The following is a 20,884-nucleotide window of genomic DNA, read 5'->3' on the forward strand; positions in this document are numbered from 1 at the left end:
TTCCATCCATGTCCATCCCTTCCTCCGCTGGTTAAGGGCGGTTAAGGCCTGAAAGTTCTCATGAAACCGCCACAATGTTGTCAGAAGCTAGTAAAGCCGTCACAATAGACACAGAGGATAGACATCCTGTGACGGAGCAAATTGTGTTTCCTAGTACATGCATATCTCGACATCTCCAGTCAAGGAGAAGGTAGGGACGGACACATTTGTAGCGGTATAGGGGCTTTTGTTGCGGGCATCAATGGCATCAGTTTAGGGTACATAAAATTTATTGATTAGCTTCAATACATTTTTTTGAGTGTGGAATGCAAAAAAAAAAGCTATTCTGCATTGCTTTTTGTGTTTTGTTTTTTTTTGCATTAAGTCAACTTTATTTTACGGGTCAGTACAGATACGGCACTACCAAATATGTATAGTTTTTATTTTGTAGATTTTAGTGCTTTTGCAGAATAGGGAAAAGTATGTATTGCCACGTTCCAAATTAATTACTCAATTAATTACATTTTTCCCTCAACTTAGTTTTGAAACGGCTTTTGCCGGCCATTTCTTTTCTGAAAAGTGAGTTTAATTATTTATTTTTTGGGTGGGAGACTTTATTAATAGAGATGAGCGAGCGTACTCGCTAAGGCAAACTACTCGAGCGAGTAGTGCCTTATTCGAGTACCTGCCCGCTCGTCTCTAAAGATTCCGGGACCGGCGCGGGTGGGCAGTGAGTTGTGGCGGTGAGCAGGGGGGAGAGAAGGAGAGAGAGATCTCCCCTCCGTTCCTCCCCGTCCCCGCCGGCAGCCGAATCCTTAGAGACGAGCGGGCAGGTACTCGAATAAGGCACTACTCGCTCGAGTAGTTTGCCTTAGCGAGTATGCTCGCTCATCTCTATTTCTTAAACTTAAGGGCTCATGCCCACAAGCGTCGCGGGATACACCTGCGGATTTATGCTGCGGAGTACCGCGATTTTAACAAAAAAGTGCCTGCGAGTGATCACGGAATTCCGTGCAGATTTCCGCGGTCTCCATTAATGCTATATTAATAGAGATCTCCCGCAGCATAAATCCGTGGCAAACAGAAGATGCCGCGATTTATTTACCTCTGCGGAAGTCTGCGGTAGAATTTCGCATGTGAGCATCGGCAGGCAGAAAGCCATTAGGTTCAGTAGAACCTAATAGCTGCAGAATTCACATGCGGGAAACGCAGCAGAAATCCGTCTGTGGGCATTCAGCCTTAAAGGGAAAAAAAAATGTTTTCCAACTAATTTTTTTAATTTCTTCAATGTACCTCTCATATTGTCTCCATGAAAGTTTCAATTACCTTATTGTGCCCTGGGTGCACCATCTTGCCCGTTCTCAGCTGGTCATGTGATGAATGACAGTACTCCTGGTACACAGTCCTTGATGTCCTATATACCTTACAGGACGTTACTGCTATTGTTTCATGGTTTCAATCAGCTGTGACTACAAACTTGGAAAACCCCTTTAAGTTCCCCTTCTCTTTTCCCCCTGAAGCAGTGATCATCTGAGTGCTGACATAATGCTTTAGAATACATAGTATTCCAAAGCCTTACTGCCACACTGGCGTATGTCATAGCCTAATAGGCAGATGCTCATGGCAGGCCTGGAGGCCATAGTAACCTAGCGGTGCCCCACAATACAATCACAGGGTGCCAATGGGTAGACACATAGAGCCACCCCCCTCTCTGCATCACATGGGGATAGATAATAAAGTATAAGAAAAAAATTTATAATATTTGCCCAGTCACCCAGAGCTCCCCTGCCACGGCGCTCCTGTCCTCCCAGCCGGACTCTGCATACATTGGCTGCAGCGGTAATGTGGTTGTTCAATCACCTGATTGCTGCAGCCAATGGGAGGCTATGAAGCCCAAGACAGAATGTCAACAGCAATGTCTGGTAAACAGGCAACTCCTTTCTGGGGTCATGTGGCCTGTATATGGAACGCAACTGGGACCAAAAAGCCTGATTACGCCACAGGTCATGTGATCCCTCACCAAAACAACCAAATGACACATCGGCAGTAGAGATGAGCGAACGTGCTCAGCCACGCCCCTTTTTCGCCTGAGTACCGCGATTTTCGAGTACTTCCGTACTCGGGCGAAAAAATTCGGGGGGCGCCGTGGCGGCACGGGGGTTAGCAGTGGGGAGTGGGAGAGAGAGAGGGCTCCCCCCTGTTCCCCGCTGCTACCCCCCGCGCCGCCACGCCTCTCCCTCCCCCCCCGAATCTTTTCATCCGAGTACTGAAGTACTCGAAAATGGCGGTACTCGTCCGAGTAATTACTCGAAACGAGTACGTTCGCTTATCTCTAATCAGCAGTTCTGTCTTCCAATGGCAAAGTAAGCTTTAGCGTGGGAGATTGGTGAGGTTTAAATGTGAGAAAACCTAACCCTTTAATTTCCCCTACTTAATTACGCTATGGCTCCACAGTGATGCAATTCTGCGGATTTGAAGACTTCCAGCACTTGATAAATCAATCACAGACAATGAATGGCTGTGATTGGTTCACTGAGTGTCACAGAGCTCAGCCAATCAGAGGCAGTGCTTCCTGGAGACGGGGATTTTCCAATCCCAGGCAAGAAGAGATGCTGAAGACCAGTGCCAGAGATCAGGAGAAGATGCAGCGAGGTGATGTATGTGTTTTTTGAGGGTTTATTTTATGCAGCTAGGGCTTATTTTCGGAGTAAGGTTTATATTTCAAGCCCTCCCCCGAAAATCCTCGCACGTAGTGCTACGAATTTGTGTGACTTTGTAGCACCACTTGTGACTTTGTAGTGCCGCAAAAACGTGGTAGAACCGCAAGAAACACAGCAATATCGCACGAACCACCAATGCGATATCGCTGCGATTTTCTCGCCGTCATATCGTATCACCTGTGTGAAGGAGGCCTTATGATGGAGCCGAAAGATGAAAATGTGCTGATGTGAACAAAGCCTAAACCCCGAGCCTACAGTAATCTGGAGGACATGTAAGCCTTCAGGAGCTAGTGAAAGTCCTAAGAGTGACTAATACAGCGTTCTAGCACCGCCAGTTACCTGAGATGAGTCGTATATAGTACTTAGTGTCGTACAAGAAACACGTTTCTGACAGCCAGTGCAAGAATACAAATTAACACAAAGAGCAAATACCTTTTGGTCCAGGAGTCCGGATTCAACCCTCGCTCAATAGCAGCATTCTCAGCTGGTAGCCCAAATGCATCCCAACCCATCGGATTAATGACCTGGCAGACGGAAAAAACGTGAAACATTAAATGACAGCAAAATTAGAAAATGGAAAAACAACAAAGATGTCAACTTGTAATGAAAGACAATTTGTTATAAAACCTTGTATTGGCCCCTCCTCTCCTCCTTTATGGGGGGTCAGGTCCCCACATTATGGCGGAATGCTGGGGAGCCTTATATTACCTGCAGGTGTTCTAAACTCTCTGATCTACAAGGTGCACATGGTCTTTGATGGGGTTATCCTGCTGATGCACTGATGGCTGCGGCCCTGGACACATCTAGTGATATATATCTAGTCTGATTAGTATTGTATTTGCCCGTGTGCGGCCGCCCTAATGGTCAAGTAATACGGACCATTATAGAACATGTTGCGATTTTTTCACGTGCGTGGAAAACACAGGTCTGAATACCCAGTGCAAAACGATGGGAATTAAACTGTCCGTATTATGAGTGTGATGTGAATGAGCCCTTATAAACGACCCCTAGAAGGCAATGCTTATGGCCCTCGGTGACAGTGAGTTTGCTATAGGGTCAGCGGGCCTACGGTCTCCTTTAAGACCGTGTTCTCTTACACACGCAAACAGTTAAGACAGTAAAACCATAGAGGATGAGCTCCGCAGGAATACTGCGACGTGCCAACCCAACATGAAGGAAGGAAGGCCAACTCTGAACAAGCCACATGTAAAGGGGCCGTCTCGTGATTACGGCATATGGCCGGCATCGATGTGAGGTCCGTCTACTACATGGACACCGAACACTTGAGTGGCCGTTACGTGAAACCACAGTACCCTTCAGCTTAATGTACGAATGGCCAGAGCGTACCCAGGGTTCAATGTACGAATGGGATGTCATAATAGGCAAGGCTCACACAAACGGAATTTAATAGTGTATTACACGCGTGATGTATGTGCGTGTAATACGAGGTGAATGAAGTCAATGAAAGTATATACAAAAGAGCATGCTTTATTTTAGGCTGCATGCACACGGACGAGAGCCCGCAGCAGAATCCAACCCTGTGCCAGACGGCATCCGCGCGTACCTGTGTTTTCTTCTTCCTCTCGGCACTGCGGATGGGCCGGGCAGCTCGGCGTCGGACATGCGCAGAACAGATTTTACTTTTTAAACTCCTGCTTTTCCCGCGAAATCCAGACGGGCCATGGGTCAGACAACGTCCCCTGACTTCAATGGAAGCCGTCCGTGAAGAAACCGTGGGAAAATGGAGCGTGCTGCGATTTTTCATCCGCATACCCATTGTGATTTCCGCTCGTGTGCAGAAAGAATCACTTTTCCATAGCATGCTATGGACGGTATGTGCTGCAGGGACCGGAGGTGGTCGCCCGCGCCGAATTCTGCAATTAAAATCCGCCCGTGTGCATTCACCCTTACTGTGTGTTATGTGCGATAGAGCCCTATTGTTCTCTGTGGGCGTGTAATAAACACTGTACATATATAATTACACTACGCATGTGCTGCATTTACACGCACCGTTGCTAAGCGTCAGAGCGGGAAATTTAATGCGCAGTCAAAAATCGCTGCCCTTGTTTTACCACACGCTCATGTGGCCCAAGCCTCAATCATTAATATCTACACGGGACAATAAATCATTCAGTGTAAACGCCAGCCCCGACTGAACGACGAAGGAGACTTGATTTCGCTTCTCATTCAGTTTCTGAGAACAGGAAGTCGCTCATCTATGAAGGACTGCCTGTTTACTGTGAATGGAGGCGGCCAGCTGGAACGATCCCCTGCGATCATCACGTGTCAAAGGGCGCCAAGAACATGCCATAAGCCACATTACCAAAACGTCCGTTTTCCTTCGTATAATCGCAAATCACGGCTAACCGCTTCCGGCGGTCTCAGGACATACATTTCACCAGTCCATCCAACTGCTGCATATAAATAGGAAATGTCACGGGGCGCTAATTAAAAACAATATCATCACCCATAAATTAACGCCATAATTACAGAAGGCACTTTCTAAATAGACTAGAGAAAGATTTTACAAAGTAACGAGCAGAGATATAATTACTAGGTTTCATTTCTTTTACAACCAGCAACATTACAGTAAACACAAAGAACCAGCATTGTTTTCTGTGGCGGCTCCACAGATGCGCAGCACGCAGCTTCAATGCATTTGTATTTTGCGTGTGCTAAAAACAATTTGGCATGCTCTACTTTTTTGAGCATTTGCGCACCAAGGATCTCCGCAGAAGTCTCTGGAGGAGGGGGGTGCGCAATTCTGTTGGAAAAAGACGACATCTGGAATGACTAAATAGCCATTTAAATGGAGTTGCGTTTGTCTGCTGCATGCAAAGGAACAAAAAGTTCCGTAAAATGTGACAAGTCGTTTACAAAAAAAATCTTGGCCGCAGCGCAAATTCACTGCACTGAGGCATGCGCAGCTGCACGTCCTCCCATGTGAAGCCGCCCTAAAACCCGACTCCATAAAACCTTTAAGGGAATCAGTCATCCGCTATACGCTGCATAAAGTACGTTATGGTGGGTATAGTTCAGGCGACGTGTCCGGAGAGCGGTCTTGTACTCACCCGGTTCCAGCGGTGCCCCTGTGATGTCAGTGCATGTTTTGAAGGGGGTTGCATCGCAAATTCCTGTGCAGAATTGAGACGGGCGATAAAAACGAAATGCCGCACATTTTGATTCCACGCTGCAAGTCAGTTTCTGCACGGGCTTTGTGCGGATTATTTCCGCAGCTTGTAGACAAGGTTTTCTAAATCTCATTGGCCTTGCTGCTACTATACATGCCGCAGATTTCCCGCTGTGTGAACCGCGCCTTACTGTCACTTTTCAAACATGCGAGCCAAGGAACCAAATGTGATGCGCAGAGAGCGTGCGCCGTCAGCCCCACTCCCCAGGGAGGATGGAATATTAAAGCCCACTGTGATGCATCTGCGGGTCCGCTCACAGGACCTCCGCTCATTTCATGGCTTCCGCAGTCACAAATCTAATTTGCGGATGTCAGATGCCGCTGAACTTCCGTGCAGATCAAATATAATGAATATGTTCAACAAAACTAGATTAGTGAAACTCTGGACAAGGAAACAATGTATCTGTGTATGAGAGGAGCCATAGACACTGTAACAATCTCTGGTCTTTAGGACAAACATTAATTTGTATTATTTTGTGTTCCCAGAGCTTACAGAATAGACTCTGCACTCGTATTCAAAACGCTCCTTATAAGAGCAGGACTTAGGCTACAGTCACACGGGCGAGAATTGTGCTTCGAATATGAACTTTTCTTTTGAATGGACTTATTCCCATGATGCAAGGATGTAAATCGCAGCATGTTCTATCTTCGGATGTTCCCGCGGAACGCCTCGCCCATTGTTTTCAAAGACATCACATGTCACTTGCTTATTGTGCGATGTGCATGCAAGTGCGATGTGATGTTTCCCGTTGAAATAAAAGGAAAGGATCTGCGAACCTCTAACGCAGGTGAAACATGCGCCTGGGGAGCGGAATTTCACAGAAACAATGCGAAGCGTTTTTGAATGAAAAACGCCTCGCATCGACATGACAAACGCACGTTGGCGAGCGCAATATTAAGACGAGTTTATTGACCCGATATCACACACGCCAATGTGAATGTAGTCTAACAGTCCGTTCGCGGGCACTCCGCCAACAAGTCCGTTCGCGGGCACTCCGCCAACAAGTCCGTTCGCGGGCACTCCGCCAACAAGTCCGTTCGCGGGCACTCCGCCAACAAGTCTGTTCACGGGCACTCCACCAACAAGTCTGTTCACGGGCACTCCACCAACAAGTCTGTTCACGGGCACTCCACCAACAAGTTTGATCACGGGCACTCCACCAACAAGTTTGATCACGGGCACTCCACCAACAAGTTTGATCATGGGCACTCCACCAACAAGTTTGATCATGGGCACTCCACCAACAAGTTTGATCATGGGCACTCCACCAACAAGTCTGATCGCAGGCACTATACTAACAGTCTGATTACGGCACTCCACTAACAAGTCTTGTGCCCAATGAACGGCTTGTGCCCGCCTACTGCTTTTTCCGTGCGGCATGGCATCGGGAATGCATCCAGTACTGCCCCCTGTGGTACCCCACTAGTAACGGTGACCCCCTCCAGTACTGCGCCCTGTGGTACCCCACTAGTAACGGTGACCCCCTCCAGTACTGCGCCCTGTGGTACCCCACTAGTAACGGTGACCCCCTCCAGTACTGCGCCCTGTGGTACCCCACTAGTAACGGTGACCGCCTCCAGTACTGCCCCCTGTGGTACCCCACTAGTAACGGTGACCCCCTCCAGTACTGCGCCCTGTGGTACCCCACTAGTAACGGTGACCCCCTCCAGTACTGCGCCCTGTGGTACCCCACTAGTAACGGTGACCGCCTCCAGTACTGCGCCCCGTGGTACCCCACTAGTAACGGTGACCCAATCAGAGTATGTAAGCAGCCTCTGCTTTCTATCGCTGACCAGTTACTTACCGACTTTCTCGCCCAGACCAAACATTCTTATAAGTCATGGATACTCTTTAATGGATACATCTTTCTACAAGGTTCATTGAGAAGGAGTAGCGCTATTTCATACCCTTTTTTATTGTGATATTCTGATGTAAATGGCCCGACACACTTTTGGCCTGCGTCTGACTAATGGAGTCCTATGGATATGTTTAGCGTGTACACCTAGAGCCTCTGTGCCAAAAACACTAAATGTACACAATAAATTGTGACCAGCTCCTTATTCTAAAGCACCACCTTAAAGATTAAGTAACTTCAACCAGTTTTCCATGCAACTGATGCTGAATTCAAGATGCAAAATCCAGTTGAACAAAAAAAAAGATGATAATGTTGTTAATTATTTTTCGCTAAATTTGGCTTCCACGGAACGTACCGAAAATTGCAGCAACTGTATAATCCTGTGTGTTCTGGAAAGCTTACAATTTATGAGGAATTACCAGAAACCATCGGAGAACTAACAATTCTTGGCTTGTTGGTGATGCGATAAGAGAAAAGAAGTGCAAATCCCTTACCTAGCTGACCATGCCAGCTAAGATTATGCAATCAAGCAATTTCTTAATTTTTTTTGGCTCTTAGGAAGAGTAACAAAATAAAGCTATTTCTATTTTGATAAATCCCACTTCACCAAAGCAGCTTAAGGGCCCCGGTAAAGTCTCTGAGCTCCTTAATCCCCATCAAATATGACTGAAATTCAAGTATGGAAAGATAATAGATTGGACAACTAGAGCAAAGCTCATTGATTATTCCACATAGATCCATCATCTTCAGCAGTGCTGTTTAACCCTTTGGCGTTATACGTCTTATGTGCGGTGGATGTGCGCAAGAAATATATGAAGCGGGCTCAGGTGCTGAACCTGCTCCGTAGGCGGCAGGTGCTAACAACACTATGGAGCTGACACCTGCCTGCAAAGGTCAGCATCATCACAATCCTGGCTGTTTAACCACTTAGATGCTAAGGTCTACAGCAACCATGGCATCTAAATGGCTAAACAGTGGATAGAAGCTTCCTGAGTCATCCGATTGCGCCTTCATTCCTCGATGCTGTCACAGTGACAAACACTTGCTATGGCAACCCAGGGCCTAACAATGGCCTCCAGGCATGGCAAGTGTGGAAACCTACTAAGCCCTGTCAGAGGAAGGGCTTCATAGGCTAGCACTGATAGGAATATTAGAGAAGTATTGGAATGTATCATAAGTGATATGTTTAAGTCTACAGAATGCTAGAATTGTTTTTTGATCACCACATTCTCCTCCCAAAAAATGGAATGAAAAGTTTAAAAAAAAGTCTTATGTACCTTAAAATGTTACCAATTAAAACTACAGCTCTCCCTGCAGAAACAAGCCCTTACACAGCAACACTGACAGAAAAAAAAGGCTTGAAATATTATGACTAGAGATGAGCGAGCACCAAAATGCTCGGGTGCTCATTACTCGAGTCGAGCTTCCCGCGATGCTCGAGGGTTCGTTTCGAGTAACGAACCCCATTAAAGTCAATGGGCGACTCGAGCATTTTTGTATATCGCCGATGCTCGCTAAGGTTTCCATGTGTGAAAATCTGGGAAATTCACGAAAGTGATGGGAACGACACAGAAACGGATAGGAGAACTGCCGGCCAGACGCGGCTGAACTCCGGCTTCAGCGGAAAGGTGAGTATACTTTTTTTTTTTTTTTTTTACACATTTTAGGATGATTTTCAGGTAAGGGCTTATATTTTTAAGCCCTTCCCGAAAATTCATCCCGCGCTCGCCGGCAGCCCATTGCTTTCAATGGAGCTGGCTGTATTGCCGACTCCATTGAATTCAATGGGCTAACATCGTTCTTCTCTGCCACAGCTGTTACAGCTATGGCAGAGGAGAACGATCTTTATGCTGACATATTTTTTATTTTTTTACACATTTTAGGATGATTTTCAGGTAAGGGCTTATATTTTTAAGCCCTTCCCGAAAATTCATCCTGAGATTGCCGGCAGCCCATTGCTTTCAATGGAGCCAGCTGTATTGCTGGCTCCATTGAATTCAATGGTCAGTGCTCGTTTAATCGAGACGAGTACCGCGTGGTGCTCGTCTCAAGTAACGAGCATCTCGAGCACATTAATACTCGAACGAGCATCAAGCTCGGATGAGTATGCTCGCTCATCTCGAATTATGACATAAAGAAATTTTACAAAATTTTTTTTTTAAACTCATCACGGTATATTAAATGGGTTTCCAAATTCCTTTTTCAGGGTTTCAAAGGTGGGGGAAATTTGATTTGGGGTAGAGAGTTCCAGATCATGGTGGATGCATGGAAAAGTCCTGAAGTTAACTGTGTGAGGAGCAGTCAATGTCTTCTGAACACTGGAGATTACGTGTGGGGAGATATTACAAGATTATTAGGTCAGAGATGTATGGAGGAGGCAGGTTGTGGATAATCTTGTAGGTCATTATGAACTATTTTCGCTTAGCAATGAGTAGCCAGTGAAGGGATTAGCAGTCTTGGATTAGCTGGACACCAGGTTTATGGGTGATTGGAGATACAAAAGGAGGATGTTGCAGTAGTCTAAGCAGATGATGATAAGAGCATGCACTACCATTTTTCTTGAGTTGAAGTCTAGGTAAAGGCGGAATCAGGAGTTTTGGAGTTGAAGGCAGCAGAGGATGGTGAGAGTTTGGATGTGTAGTCTGAAGGGCAAGGCAGGATCAAAGGTTATCCCGAGGCAGTAGACTTGTGAGACTGGAGAGAGTGTAGAGTCACGGATTGTGATTGATAGGTCTGGTAGTAGGGGGTTTAAGTGAGACAGGGATAATTAATTTGGTTTTCTCTTTGTTGAGTTTTATAGAACAGGAGGAAAAGTAGGATTTAGCTGACAGAATTTGGGAGTCTGGATACCCTGCTTCCCTAAAAATAAAGTAGCAGTGAGGTGACATCTGGGCCATGAGGGGTAAATTTGAGTGTCATTAGTGTAAAAGTGGTACTGAAAGCCATATGATTCTTTGATTTGTCCCAGGCCAAAAGGTGTAGATGGAGAAGAGTAAAGGTCCCAGGACAGAGTCTTGAGGGGCACCAGCAGAGAGAGGGCAAGGCAATGAGGTGGTGTATGAGTGGGAGACACCAAATGTTTGGTTGATGAGGTATGAGGAGATCCAGAGGAAGAAGGTCAACTCTGTGATATCAAATGAATAAAAAATTTGTAATAGGAGGGAGTTGATTGGGTCAAAGGCAGAAGACAAGCAGGAGGAACACAGAGTAAATTCATAAGGCTTTGGCTGTTAGCAGATCACTGTAGAGTGATGGGGTCAGAAACCAGATTGTAGCCAGTTGAAGAGAGAGCTGAATGAGAGGCCATTCTGAGGTGGACATTCTGTTCAAGAAATTTTGAGGAAATGGGAGTAATGAGATAGGGCAGTAGCTGGACAAGGAAGATAGTTCGAGGGATGGCATCTTGAGAATGTTACGTAGTGATTAGGAGACTGCAGGTTGAAGCTTTCTCCTATGTTGTCAATCTTGTATTTAAAATAAGTGACAAAGTGCTACCAACACTAAATCAGTAGTAAATCTTACTTTTTTCATAAAAATTTGAAATGGGAAAAATGGATAAAAAACATTATATACATATACACACTAGCTGATATACGTGGTTTCGCCCAAGTTAATTTGGTACAGCTATTTACTTGTTATTCACATGAATAATTTAATTAAGTTGTGGTTACTCCAGAGGAACTGAGGAATACAATATGTATATACATAGAGGAGCATTAGATTCTCCTCAGACTGCATGTACTGATGTCCCTCTGCAGAATGTGCCACCCCTCCCACTCTCCTCACTTTATATTAAAGGTAACACCCCTTTTTCTTCAAATCTACCCCCACACTGGAGGTTGCAACCCCTCCTTGGTCTTGAAGGCATGCTCCATCCCTGCCGTCCATGGCCGCTTCCTCATGTACTTCACAGTCTTTCAGTATATACACACGGAGGTCAGTTAAATTCTCCTCAGTATATACACAGAGAGATCAGTTATATTCTCCTCAGTATATGCACACAGAGGTGAGGTAGATTCTCCTCAGTATATACACATGGAGGTGAGGTAGACTCTACTCAGTATATACACATAGAGATGAGGTCGATTCTCTTCAGTATACAAATCATTTCCCTAGGCTTTGTGGTTTCTGAGAAAAGAACTATCTCATGTATCCTGGCTTTTCACACAGTTTTTCACACTTAAAATTGAATTTTGAAGTTACGACCCTATTTTCCTATTTAGGAACTAAAGAATGGTCGTGCCAGATTTTATGTTTGTGCAGTACAGATGTGTGTTCTTAGTTTCCTTACATAGGGGGTCACTTACTTTCACGCTTAGGGCTCCTGTCCACGGACGATCTTGCATTGCGTTACTCGTGGCGATAATCCGGCCACGAGTAAAGCAGTGCACGCTTTCCATAGCGTTGCTATGGAAAGCACAGCCCTTGTCCACGAGCGGAGAATTATAGCAATTCTCTGCTTGCAGGGCTCAAATCGCAGCATGCTGCGATTTGTCGCGATTCTCCGTGGTGAGACTACTGTCAGACAGGCTCATAGCAGAGAACTGACAGTTCTCTCCCCTGCCTCTGGGGACAGCGGAATATCGCTGGCGATATTACGCCTTGCCCGTGGACAGGGGGCCTTAGAATTAAATAATCAAGTTGTGACCCCTTAACTACTTTTATTCACAACCTAAAGAATGGTCGTGCCAAATTTCAAGTTCGTATGACGCCAGGAAGCTAGAGAATTAGATTAGGAACATTACACAGGGGGTAACTTAACTTTTGCACTTTTAATTGAATAATCAAGTTGTAACCCCTTTATTTTTCCTATTTAGGACCTAAAGAATGGTCGTGCCAAATTTCATGTTTGTACGACACCGGGAAGTTAGAGAATTAGTGGGGAGTCAATCAGTCAGTGAGGGCTTTCATACATATTGTGCCAATGTAGCACACAGGATGGTCTGCAGAGAGTGTAAAATCAGGCAAAATGTGTACTAATTAGCAGGAACAGCTGTATGGGTGTGTCTGGAGCAGTTAAAACCTCCAGATAAATTGAGTTTCCTGCTGAAAGCCAGGGAGAGAGGTTGCTGAGGCAGTTACAGTAACTGCAAAACCTGAGGTCCAGCGCGAACCAGACCGTGTCCATCATGAGTTTGAAAGGGAAAGACGCCCCCTAAATGCCCTTGTTGGGTAAAGTGCTGGGGATACTGTGGTTTGTAATCCGAAGCCACGAGTGACAGGGGAGGACGCCCTCTAGACGCCCTTGGTGAGTAAAGTGACGGGGACACTGTGGTTTGTGAACCCTGAAGATGTTATGTGTCCCAGTGCATATGCAGCGTGTTTCTATTGTGGTGACCTCTAAGTTACCACTATATATATATATATATATATATATATATATATATATAATGATGTTACTAGCTCTCGGTGATCGCCATCTTCTCTTCTACGAGAATGGTTGGCACCCCTCTCAGACAGACGCTGGACAACTTTACCACAGTATCAACACGCTGCATATGCACTGGAACACATAACAACTTATACAGACGGGAGTTCAACTTTCCTAAATTTTTAATTTGGTCCAAGACACACCACTAATGAACCTACAGAAAATCTTTTATTACTAAAACGTGAAAGAGAAATGCAAATATCACACCCAAAATAGATCCGCTGGAAAAACTTTCAAACAAGTCCTCAAACAGAACGTAAAACAAACTTCCCCCGTGTACCAGGTTGTTTTCTCTTGTTACTTTCTCCTCTGGTGTAGTTGCCTTGGACAATACAATACATCTTTTTCTGCGATTACTTTCCCCATTCTATGTAATTGCATGGCTTTATAGGATACAAAGCTGTGCTATTCCTCCGGCTGACCGGTGAGCTGATGTTCGGTGTCTTCTGGCACAGTGCAGCTAACAACTCAGTGGGCATCAAAAGAATATGTCAGAGTTTGCAATAAATAAAGCGGCTTTAGTGCTATAATCCGCTCTACCGTATGACAAATAGATTAGAGCGTGTCCTGGGGCCGCAGACAGTCACAATTGATCCCAGGCAAGAATCTTTCAATGGCATATGCTCCTGGTTCATTGTTAACAGCGAACAGGTAAAATGATGTCCACTCATACAGTCTTCAAAGTCCACGTCCCCATAAAACATGGCTGTCATTTTAATTGCTCCCTGTGGGGGAGACTTGTTATCCTGCCTGTACAACAGCACAAGGCAGGCTGCAGAGCTGCAATTTCATTAATGATCATACATTAAAAACGGCTGCGCATGCAATTCCCTACCCTGTCTGTAGAAATGGCAGAAGGGATTTGGGATAGAACCATGGAGTTACAGCCTGGACTTAATTTTAAAGGGCCACTCACTTTCGTTTTAATCTAGAAGTTCATGGAATCCTTCTATTCATTTGGGTCATGTGACCTCATTGCGACCGCCTGGTACTTACTTGTGTTTGATTCCTGCAAAGAACAATCTTGCTCACGGGAGCATCCTGTATGATGATATTACATGGACTATTCCACACAGGCTTTTCACAGGGGACAACAGAAACTCCTATCACAGTTACAGCTGATGTCATATACCTCCTATTAAACAATTAATGAAGATAAATAAATAAATCTGGTTATTTTTATAGCGCCAACTTATTCTGCAGCAATTCCAGGTACCGTATATACTGGAGTATAAGCCGACTTTTGCAGCACAATTTTTATGCTGAAAAAGCCTCCTTTGGCTTATACTCAAGTGAGGGTCCTGTGCACCATTGCTTTCAATGGGGCTGCGGTTGCTGTCAGCGGCCTCATTGAAAGCAATGGTCTGCCGGCAACCTCTGCAGTGATTTTCGGGGAAGGGCTTCAAAATCATTCCTAGTTGTAGTAAAAAATAAAAAAAATATCTATACTTACCTCTCTGCCGCTGCCAGGTCTCAGGCGCATCTAGCCGCTTGGGTCCCGTCACTGTAATGAAGTTCTTTCAACAGGTGGAGATTTAAAATCCCTGCCTGCTGAAAGGGCTGCATTTGATTGGCTGAGCACTCAGCCAATCACAGGCAGCACTCAGCCATTCATTGAATGACAGCTGAGCGCTGCCTGTGATTGGTCACAGCACTCAGCCAATCACAGGCAGCGCTCAGACATTTATTGAATTGTTTAGATTTTTTTCAGAAAAAAAATAAATTTTTAACTATTATTTTTTTGCTTTTTTATAGATTTTATTAAACTTTTTCTACATTTCTTTCTAGTTCCCATAAGAGACTTGAACTGGCAATCACTTGTACTATATATTTTATTATTTTAGTATTGCAGTACATAGTAATTTTCAATCTTGCCTTATTTTTGGCAGGACAAGCTGCAGTTATTAATGCCATTTAAATACATCTTTTTGATGACTATTCAATTTTTGGGGAGCCAGGGTAACAAACAAAACCACAATTTTAAAATTCCGTTTGTATTTTTTTTAGAGTATTGACCGTGCAGAATAAATAATGAGATATTTTGATAGCTCAGACTTTGTTTTTATTGTTTAGATCTTTAAAAAAAATTATAAAAGGGGTGTTTTTTTCGAACTATTAGCTTTTACTAGTTTAAAGACTTTCTTAAACTTTTTTTACATTTCTTTTTAGCCCCCACAAGGGACTTACTTGCAATCACTTGTACTATATACTTTAGTATTTCAGTATTGCCTATGAAGCCTTGCCGTATGCAGGGCTTAATAGGCATTTAAGAAAAGCAGCCCTAGGAGCCTTCACTACTAGGCTTTGGATTGCCATGTGAATCTATCTGTATGATTGCATCCCAGGGGGGGGGGGGGGGGCGATGGGACTCCCCCCTCCATTGGTTGTTTAGACGTGTAGTCAGATTTGACCTTAGCATCTAAGTCGTTAACTGCTGCGATCGGAAGGAGTTAAAGGGTACGATTCTTGGGTTAATGAATACATTCTTTAGCCATCATCCCTAAATGTGAGAATTTAGCACTCATTAAGCATTACTAAAGAGCCTTTGGTTAGTCCCTTTCAATACTACAAAAAAAAATTGTTCTTTCCCGCCCACGCACTTATTATTTGCATATTTGTATTCAGTAAAAACATTCAGTAAGAACAGTGACTTTCTTTTTATATCTAAACCCCACTGGTTTTGATAGAAGCAGCTAGGTAAACGTGTAGGAAATGTAGTATTGCTATGACATTTTAACACTGGAAAGTGAGTTTATTTCCAGGACAACCCGTGGCTCCACATTACTAGTAGTAGCCCCGTTCGGAACCGACGTTTTAGCAATGTATCACAAAAAAAAGGATTTAATTTTAACCCTCTCTTTCCAGCCTATTTAAAGAGTTATGTGTCCTAATAGGACATATTATGTAGAGGGACAAATAATGGGCCTAAAATGAAAGGGGGGCGATTGAGGATAACCCAGCAATTCACCATTCACCTTTAGATTTTATTTTTATGGTGTTCACCGTGTGGTGGGTCAGAAACGCTATCTTTTCTCCTTAGGGAGAGCACCTAGACGGTGAGTGAGGAGACTCGTACGCTCCTCTGTATGCACATGGAGTCTGGCTTTGATTTTAATTCCCAGTCATTGTTACAAGGCTTGTATAAAAAGTCTGACTTTGGCTTGAAGGAATGCTGCCTTCCAATAGGTGGCACTGTGCAGGTTTTATTCCATCTCCCTTATTAGCATATTACCCAGAGGAGCGTGCGTAGCCATTTGAGTGTCCTCACTCACCGTCAAGGTGCTCTCCCTAAGGAGAAAAGAGAGTTTCTGACCCCCATCCCAGGCCTCTCACTAGCAAAGCCAGACTCCTACTGTACACTGATGAAGGGCAAAAACCCTGAAACAGCTGTCTGTGCATGGAGTCTGGCTTTGCTTTTAATTCCCAGTCATTGTTACAAGGCTTGTATAAAAAGTGTGACTTTGGCGTGAAGGAATTCTGCCTTCCAATAGGTGGCACTGTAGAGGTTTTATTTCATCTCCTTTATTCACCGTGTGGTGTAAACAGCAATACACTACTGATGATTTACACTAAAGATAGGCCATCAATAGTTGGTCACTGGGAAACCCCCACTCAGGATCCCCAAGGATCAGCTGAATGAAATGATAGCGGATCTCTGACGAGCACCGCTGTCATTTCAGTCTATAAAAAGCACAGAGCCATATATCGTACAGTGACTGTGTCTGGTATTGCAGCTCAGTCTCATTCACTTAAGGGGGCTGAAGTTCTCTGAGGCCATGTGATCAATGTACGTGACATCACAGGCTTGAGAAGATCACCGGCCTTTTCAATCATCTGATCGTCGGGATTTTCACAGTTTCTGCCAGACAAATTAATCTTAATAAAAGGGCAGCTGTAAAAATGCCCCTGATGAGCAGTAAAGAGGTACTTGAAGGTGCTGATGTCTCTGGGGTGTCATGAACCATAGTGCACTGACTGCTGACTTCTCCTCCCTAGTCTCTGTGTGTGCAGCACTGTACACAACGCAGACGCCGCGGCAAAAGGTCAGCAGTCACAGACTGCATTGCTTCTGCCGCACCGGAGCTGAAGCCTGGGTGAGTGGAATGCCTGACTGGATGCTGCCTGGCCAGAGGCCAATAGGTAGGTCACCATTACCACCAGGACTACTATGGAGTTCAATAATTACTACTGGGGGCAATGTAGGGGTCACTATTACTGCTAGGGCTACTATGGGGGTCACTATTACTACCAGGACTACTATGGAGTTCACTAATTACTACTGGGGCCAATATAAGGGACACTATTACTACTAGGGGCAATATAGGGGACACTATTACTTCTGGGGCCACTATAGTGGTCACTATTAATACTGGGGCCACTATGTGGACCACTATTACTACTGGGGCCACTATGGGGGACACTATTACTACCAGGACTGCTATGGAGTTCACTAGTTACCCCTGGGGCCAATATAAGGGACACTATCACTACTAGGGGGAATATAGGGGACACTATTACTTCTGGGGCCACTATGGTGGTTACTAATAATACTGGGGACACTATGTGGACCACTATTACTACTGGGGCCACTATTACTACCAGGACTACTAAGGAGTTTACTAATTACCGCTGGAGCCAATATAAGGGACACTAATTACTACTGGGGGCAATATAGGGGACACTATTACTTCTGGGGCCACGATTACTACCAGGACTACTATGGAGTTCACTAATTACTGTTTAGGCCAATATAAGGGACACTAATTACTACTGGGGCCAATATACGGGACACTACTACTACTGCAGCCACTATGGAATGACTATTAAGACTCGTTCACACGAGTAAAAGCACGTTTTTTAAGCACATTTTGGTCATGCAGAAAAATTGCCTATGCCCACGTTTTTAGGCCACTTTGGTGGTATTTGTGTGCACAAATACACTGCATACTTGCGGAAACAAAAAATAATGACGGGCCTATTAAAATAGTGCACAAGTATGCAATAAATAGGCAGGTTTCCTAAGCATTCACTGTGTATTTGCACTGGCCCATTCTCTTCAGTGGCCTATTGCGGTGTACGCACCCAATAGTTCATGCCGTATATTCTTTACACGATCGTACATCTAGTGTGAACAAACGCATTAAAATCAATGGGTTTTAGTCACTGCGTATTACGCTGCGCAAACAGCTCACGTGAACAAGCCCTTAATATATAGTTACAATTGGCCATTTGCAAGCAACCAGGAGGCTGATGTGGCCCTCGGTGACAAGGAGTCTGCCCCCCTGATCTAATGAAATACACGCATTAACTATACATGGACTTACAAGAGACTTGTTAGTCTTATCAAAGAAGTTCTCATATCAGTGTGTAACTCGATCTGGAAATAAAAAAGCTTCCGATTTCCTGTGTTTATTTTTTGCTGAATGATCTGTTCTTGCAGCAAATAACAGATTTATGTTGGGAGCGATACGAATGTCGTTATGTGTTCAAAGACTACATTCCGCATAAGAATTTGGAACGTATTATGTTTTCACTTCAAAGTTTCGATCCAGCCATCGCCGTTATCAGCCCTTCCACTTGTAATAACATCCGCACTGTAATATAACTGGGGAGGATAAAACATTCCTTGCACATACTGTCGGGGTTAGAAAAACAAACACAAATGGCGCGTGCGTAATAATTTGGAACATAGAGTAGACTCTTCTCCATCTACCGGCTTCTACGCTCCCCTTGATACCCCGACCCCATTCTTCCTACTGCATCCCCTCATGAACCCCACTGCACCTCCTACCTGTTTATAGACAAATACGGCTGGTGATCAACTCACAAAGCTCTATGTATAGAGTACCCCATGTAGATATTCACCCCCAGGCTGGATAGAACAAGCCTTTATACCTTGTGTCCCCCCCATCTTCCTTATAGTCTTTAAGGACCCTCACGCCCAGTGTTCAAGATGAACATCGGTTCAATACTTTGTTATATAAAACAACTCTTGTTATTTGTATAGCGCTTTCAGGTAATTTATTTATTACCCCAGAGTAGAGTTGTGTGTGCTGTGTGTGACCCGAGCATGTAGCAGAGCTGTGTGTGACGCACATGTAGCAGAGCTGTGTGTGTGTGACACACGCATGTAGCAGAGCTGTGTGTGGTGAGTGTGACACGCAGGTATCACAGCTGTGTGTGGTGAGTGTGACACGCATGTATCAGAGCTGTGTGTGATGTGTGTGATGCACAAGTAGCAGAGCTGTGTGTGATGTGTGTGACACACGCATGTAGTAGAGCTGTGTGTAGTGTGTGTGTGACACGTGCATGAAGCAGAGCTGTGTGTAGTGTGTGTGTGGGACACGTGTATGAAGCAGAGGTGTGTGTAGTGTGTGTGTGACACGTGCATGTAGCAGAGCTGTGTGTGGTGTGTGTTACACGTGCATGTAACAGAGCTGTGTGTGGTATGTGTGACATGCGCATGTAGCAGAGTTGTGTGTGTGACAAGCGCATGTAGCAGAGCTGTGTGTGATGTGTGATGCGCATGTAGCAGAGCTGTGTGTGGTGTGTGTGACGCGCATGTAGCAGAGCTATGTGTGGTGTGTGTGACGCGCATGTAGCAGAGTGCCACCAGAAACACTGGTACTATAATTTCCTAATAATTACTAGCATACCATATAACACCACACGGGTAGATTACCTAGTTTTTAATAAAACCCAATTAAATGATTGTCATCCCAAAAAACATGCATTTAAAGGAAAAAAAATGCCCCCCAAAAGGTGTCCACAGCCTTTAATATTTTAATTATAATACATTGCAATACTACAATGATGAAACTAGAAGGCTACTGTTTGGTCCTGTGCCAGACACAGTACTTTTTTTTTTCTTTCAAGATTTGCTTTTGTGTTGCGGCATTCGAATACCCATTTTGATTGCTTTTTATTCAATTTTTTTCTGGAGGTAAGATTAACAAAAGCTGCAATTCTGTTATATTTTTAATTTTTATTTGAATGGTGTTCACTGAGAAGTATGAATAATATGTTACATTTATTCTGTAATTAGCTATTTTTGCAACGCCTTTTGTATTTGTTTTTCCATGCACTGCGTGGGTTAAACCAAATGTTTTTCTCTGCGTCATTACAAACGCAGCAACACCACGGGTGAATTCTTTTTACGCAGTAAATGAGGAAAGGTGGAGCTTTGACTTTTTACCTTTGTTCCACAGGGGACCTGATCAGCCCATTTCATCATTGCTATAATACACAACTGCAGTAGAGCATTAGCCAGAGGCTGAGCCTCATAGGCCACCGTAGCTGTCAGACCCGGAGACTATATTCAAGCCTCCAGGGTCTGATAGGTGATAAAGGGAACCCGCACTGACTGTGTCATGTAAACGGAGAAACACCGGGGATCAATAGTTTCTTTGGTCCCCGATGTTAGAAAAAAAATGCCAGGCTGTCATCTGACGGCCCAACACCCATTCTCCCTAGTACTGGAGACCTGCCCCAGGCTTCTAATGCAGCATCGTCAAAAGACGGCGCTGCAGAATAAAGTCCCTCAACAGCCACCGTCAAAGTACCTAAAGGAGAGGAAACAAAAAAAAAAAAAGCAGCCTCCTTTTTTTCCTATAGTGATGCAATCAAAGTTGTGACTATTTCTCCTGCTTCCGCAGCGAAATTTAGATGTACCGGAATGTCCAAATGACATCACAGGTTTAGCACTTAG

At 44.5% G+C, this 20,884-nt stretch overlaps 1 protein-coding gene across 5 annotated transcripts in view; it reads right to left on the reverse strand.

Annotated features, from left to right (window-relative positions):
• LARS2 (leucyl-tRNA synthetase 2, mitochondrial) overlaps positions 1-20,884 on the reverse strand; it is a 182,194-nt gene that overhangs the window by 147,962 nt on the left and 13,348 nt on the right. For all 5 annotated transcript variants that reach the window (XM_066584753.1, XM_066584757.1, XM_066584754.1 and 2 more), the window contains one exon: positions 3,132-3,223. In XM_066584753.1, coding sequence (XP_066440850.1) covers positions 3,132-3,223 — 92 coding nt within the window. The remainder of the gene's footprint in view (positions 1-3,131; positions 3,224-20,884) is intronic.

Source organism: Eleutherodactylus coqui, chromosome 12 (genome assembly GCF_035609145.1).
Source record: "Eleutherodactylus coqui strain aEleCoq1 chromosome 12, aEleCoq1.hap1, whole genome shotgun sequence".
Classification (NCBI taxonomy): Eukaryota; Metazoa; Chordata; class Amphibia; order Anura; family Eleutherodactylidae; genus Eleutherodactylus; species Eleutherodactylus coqui.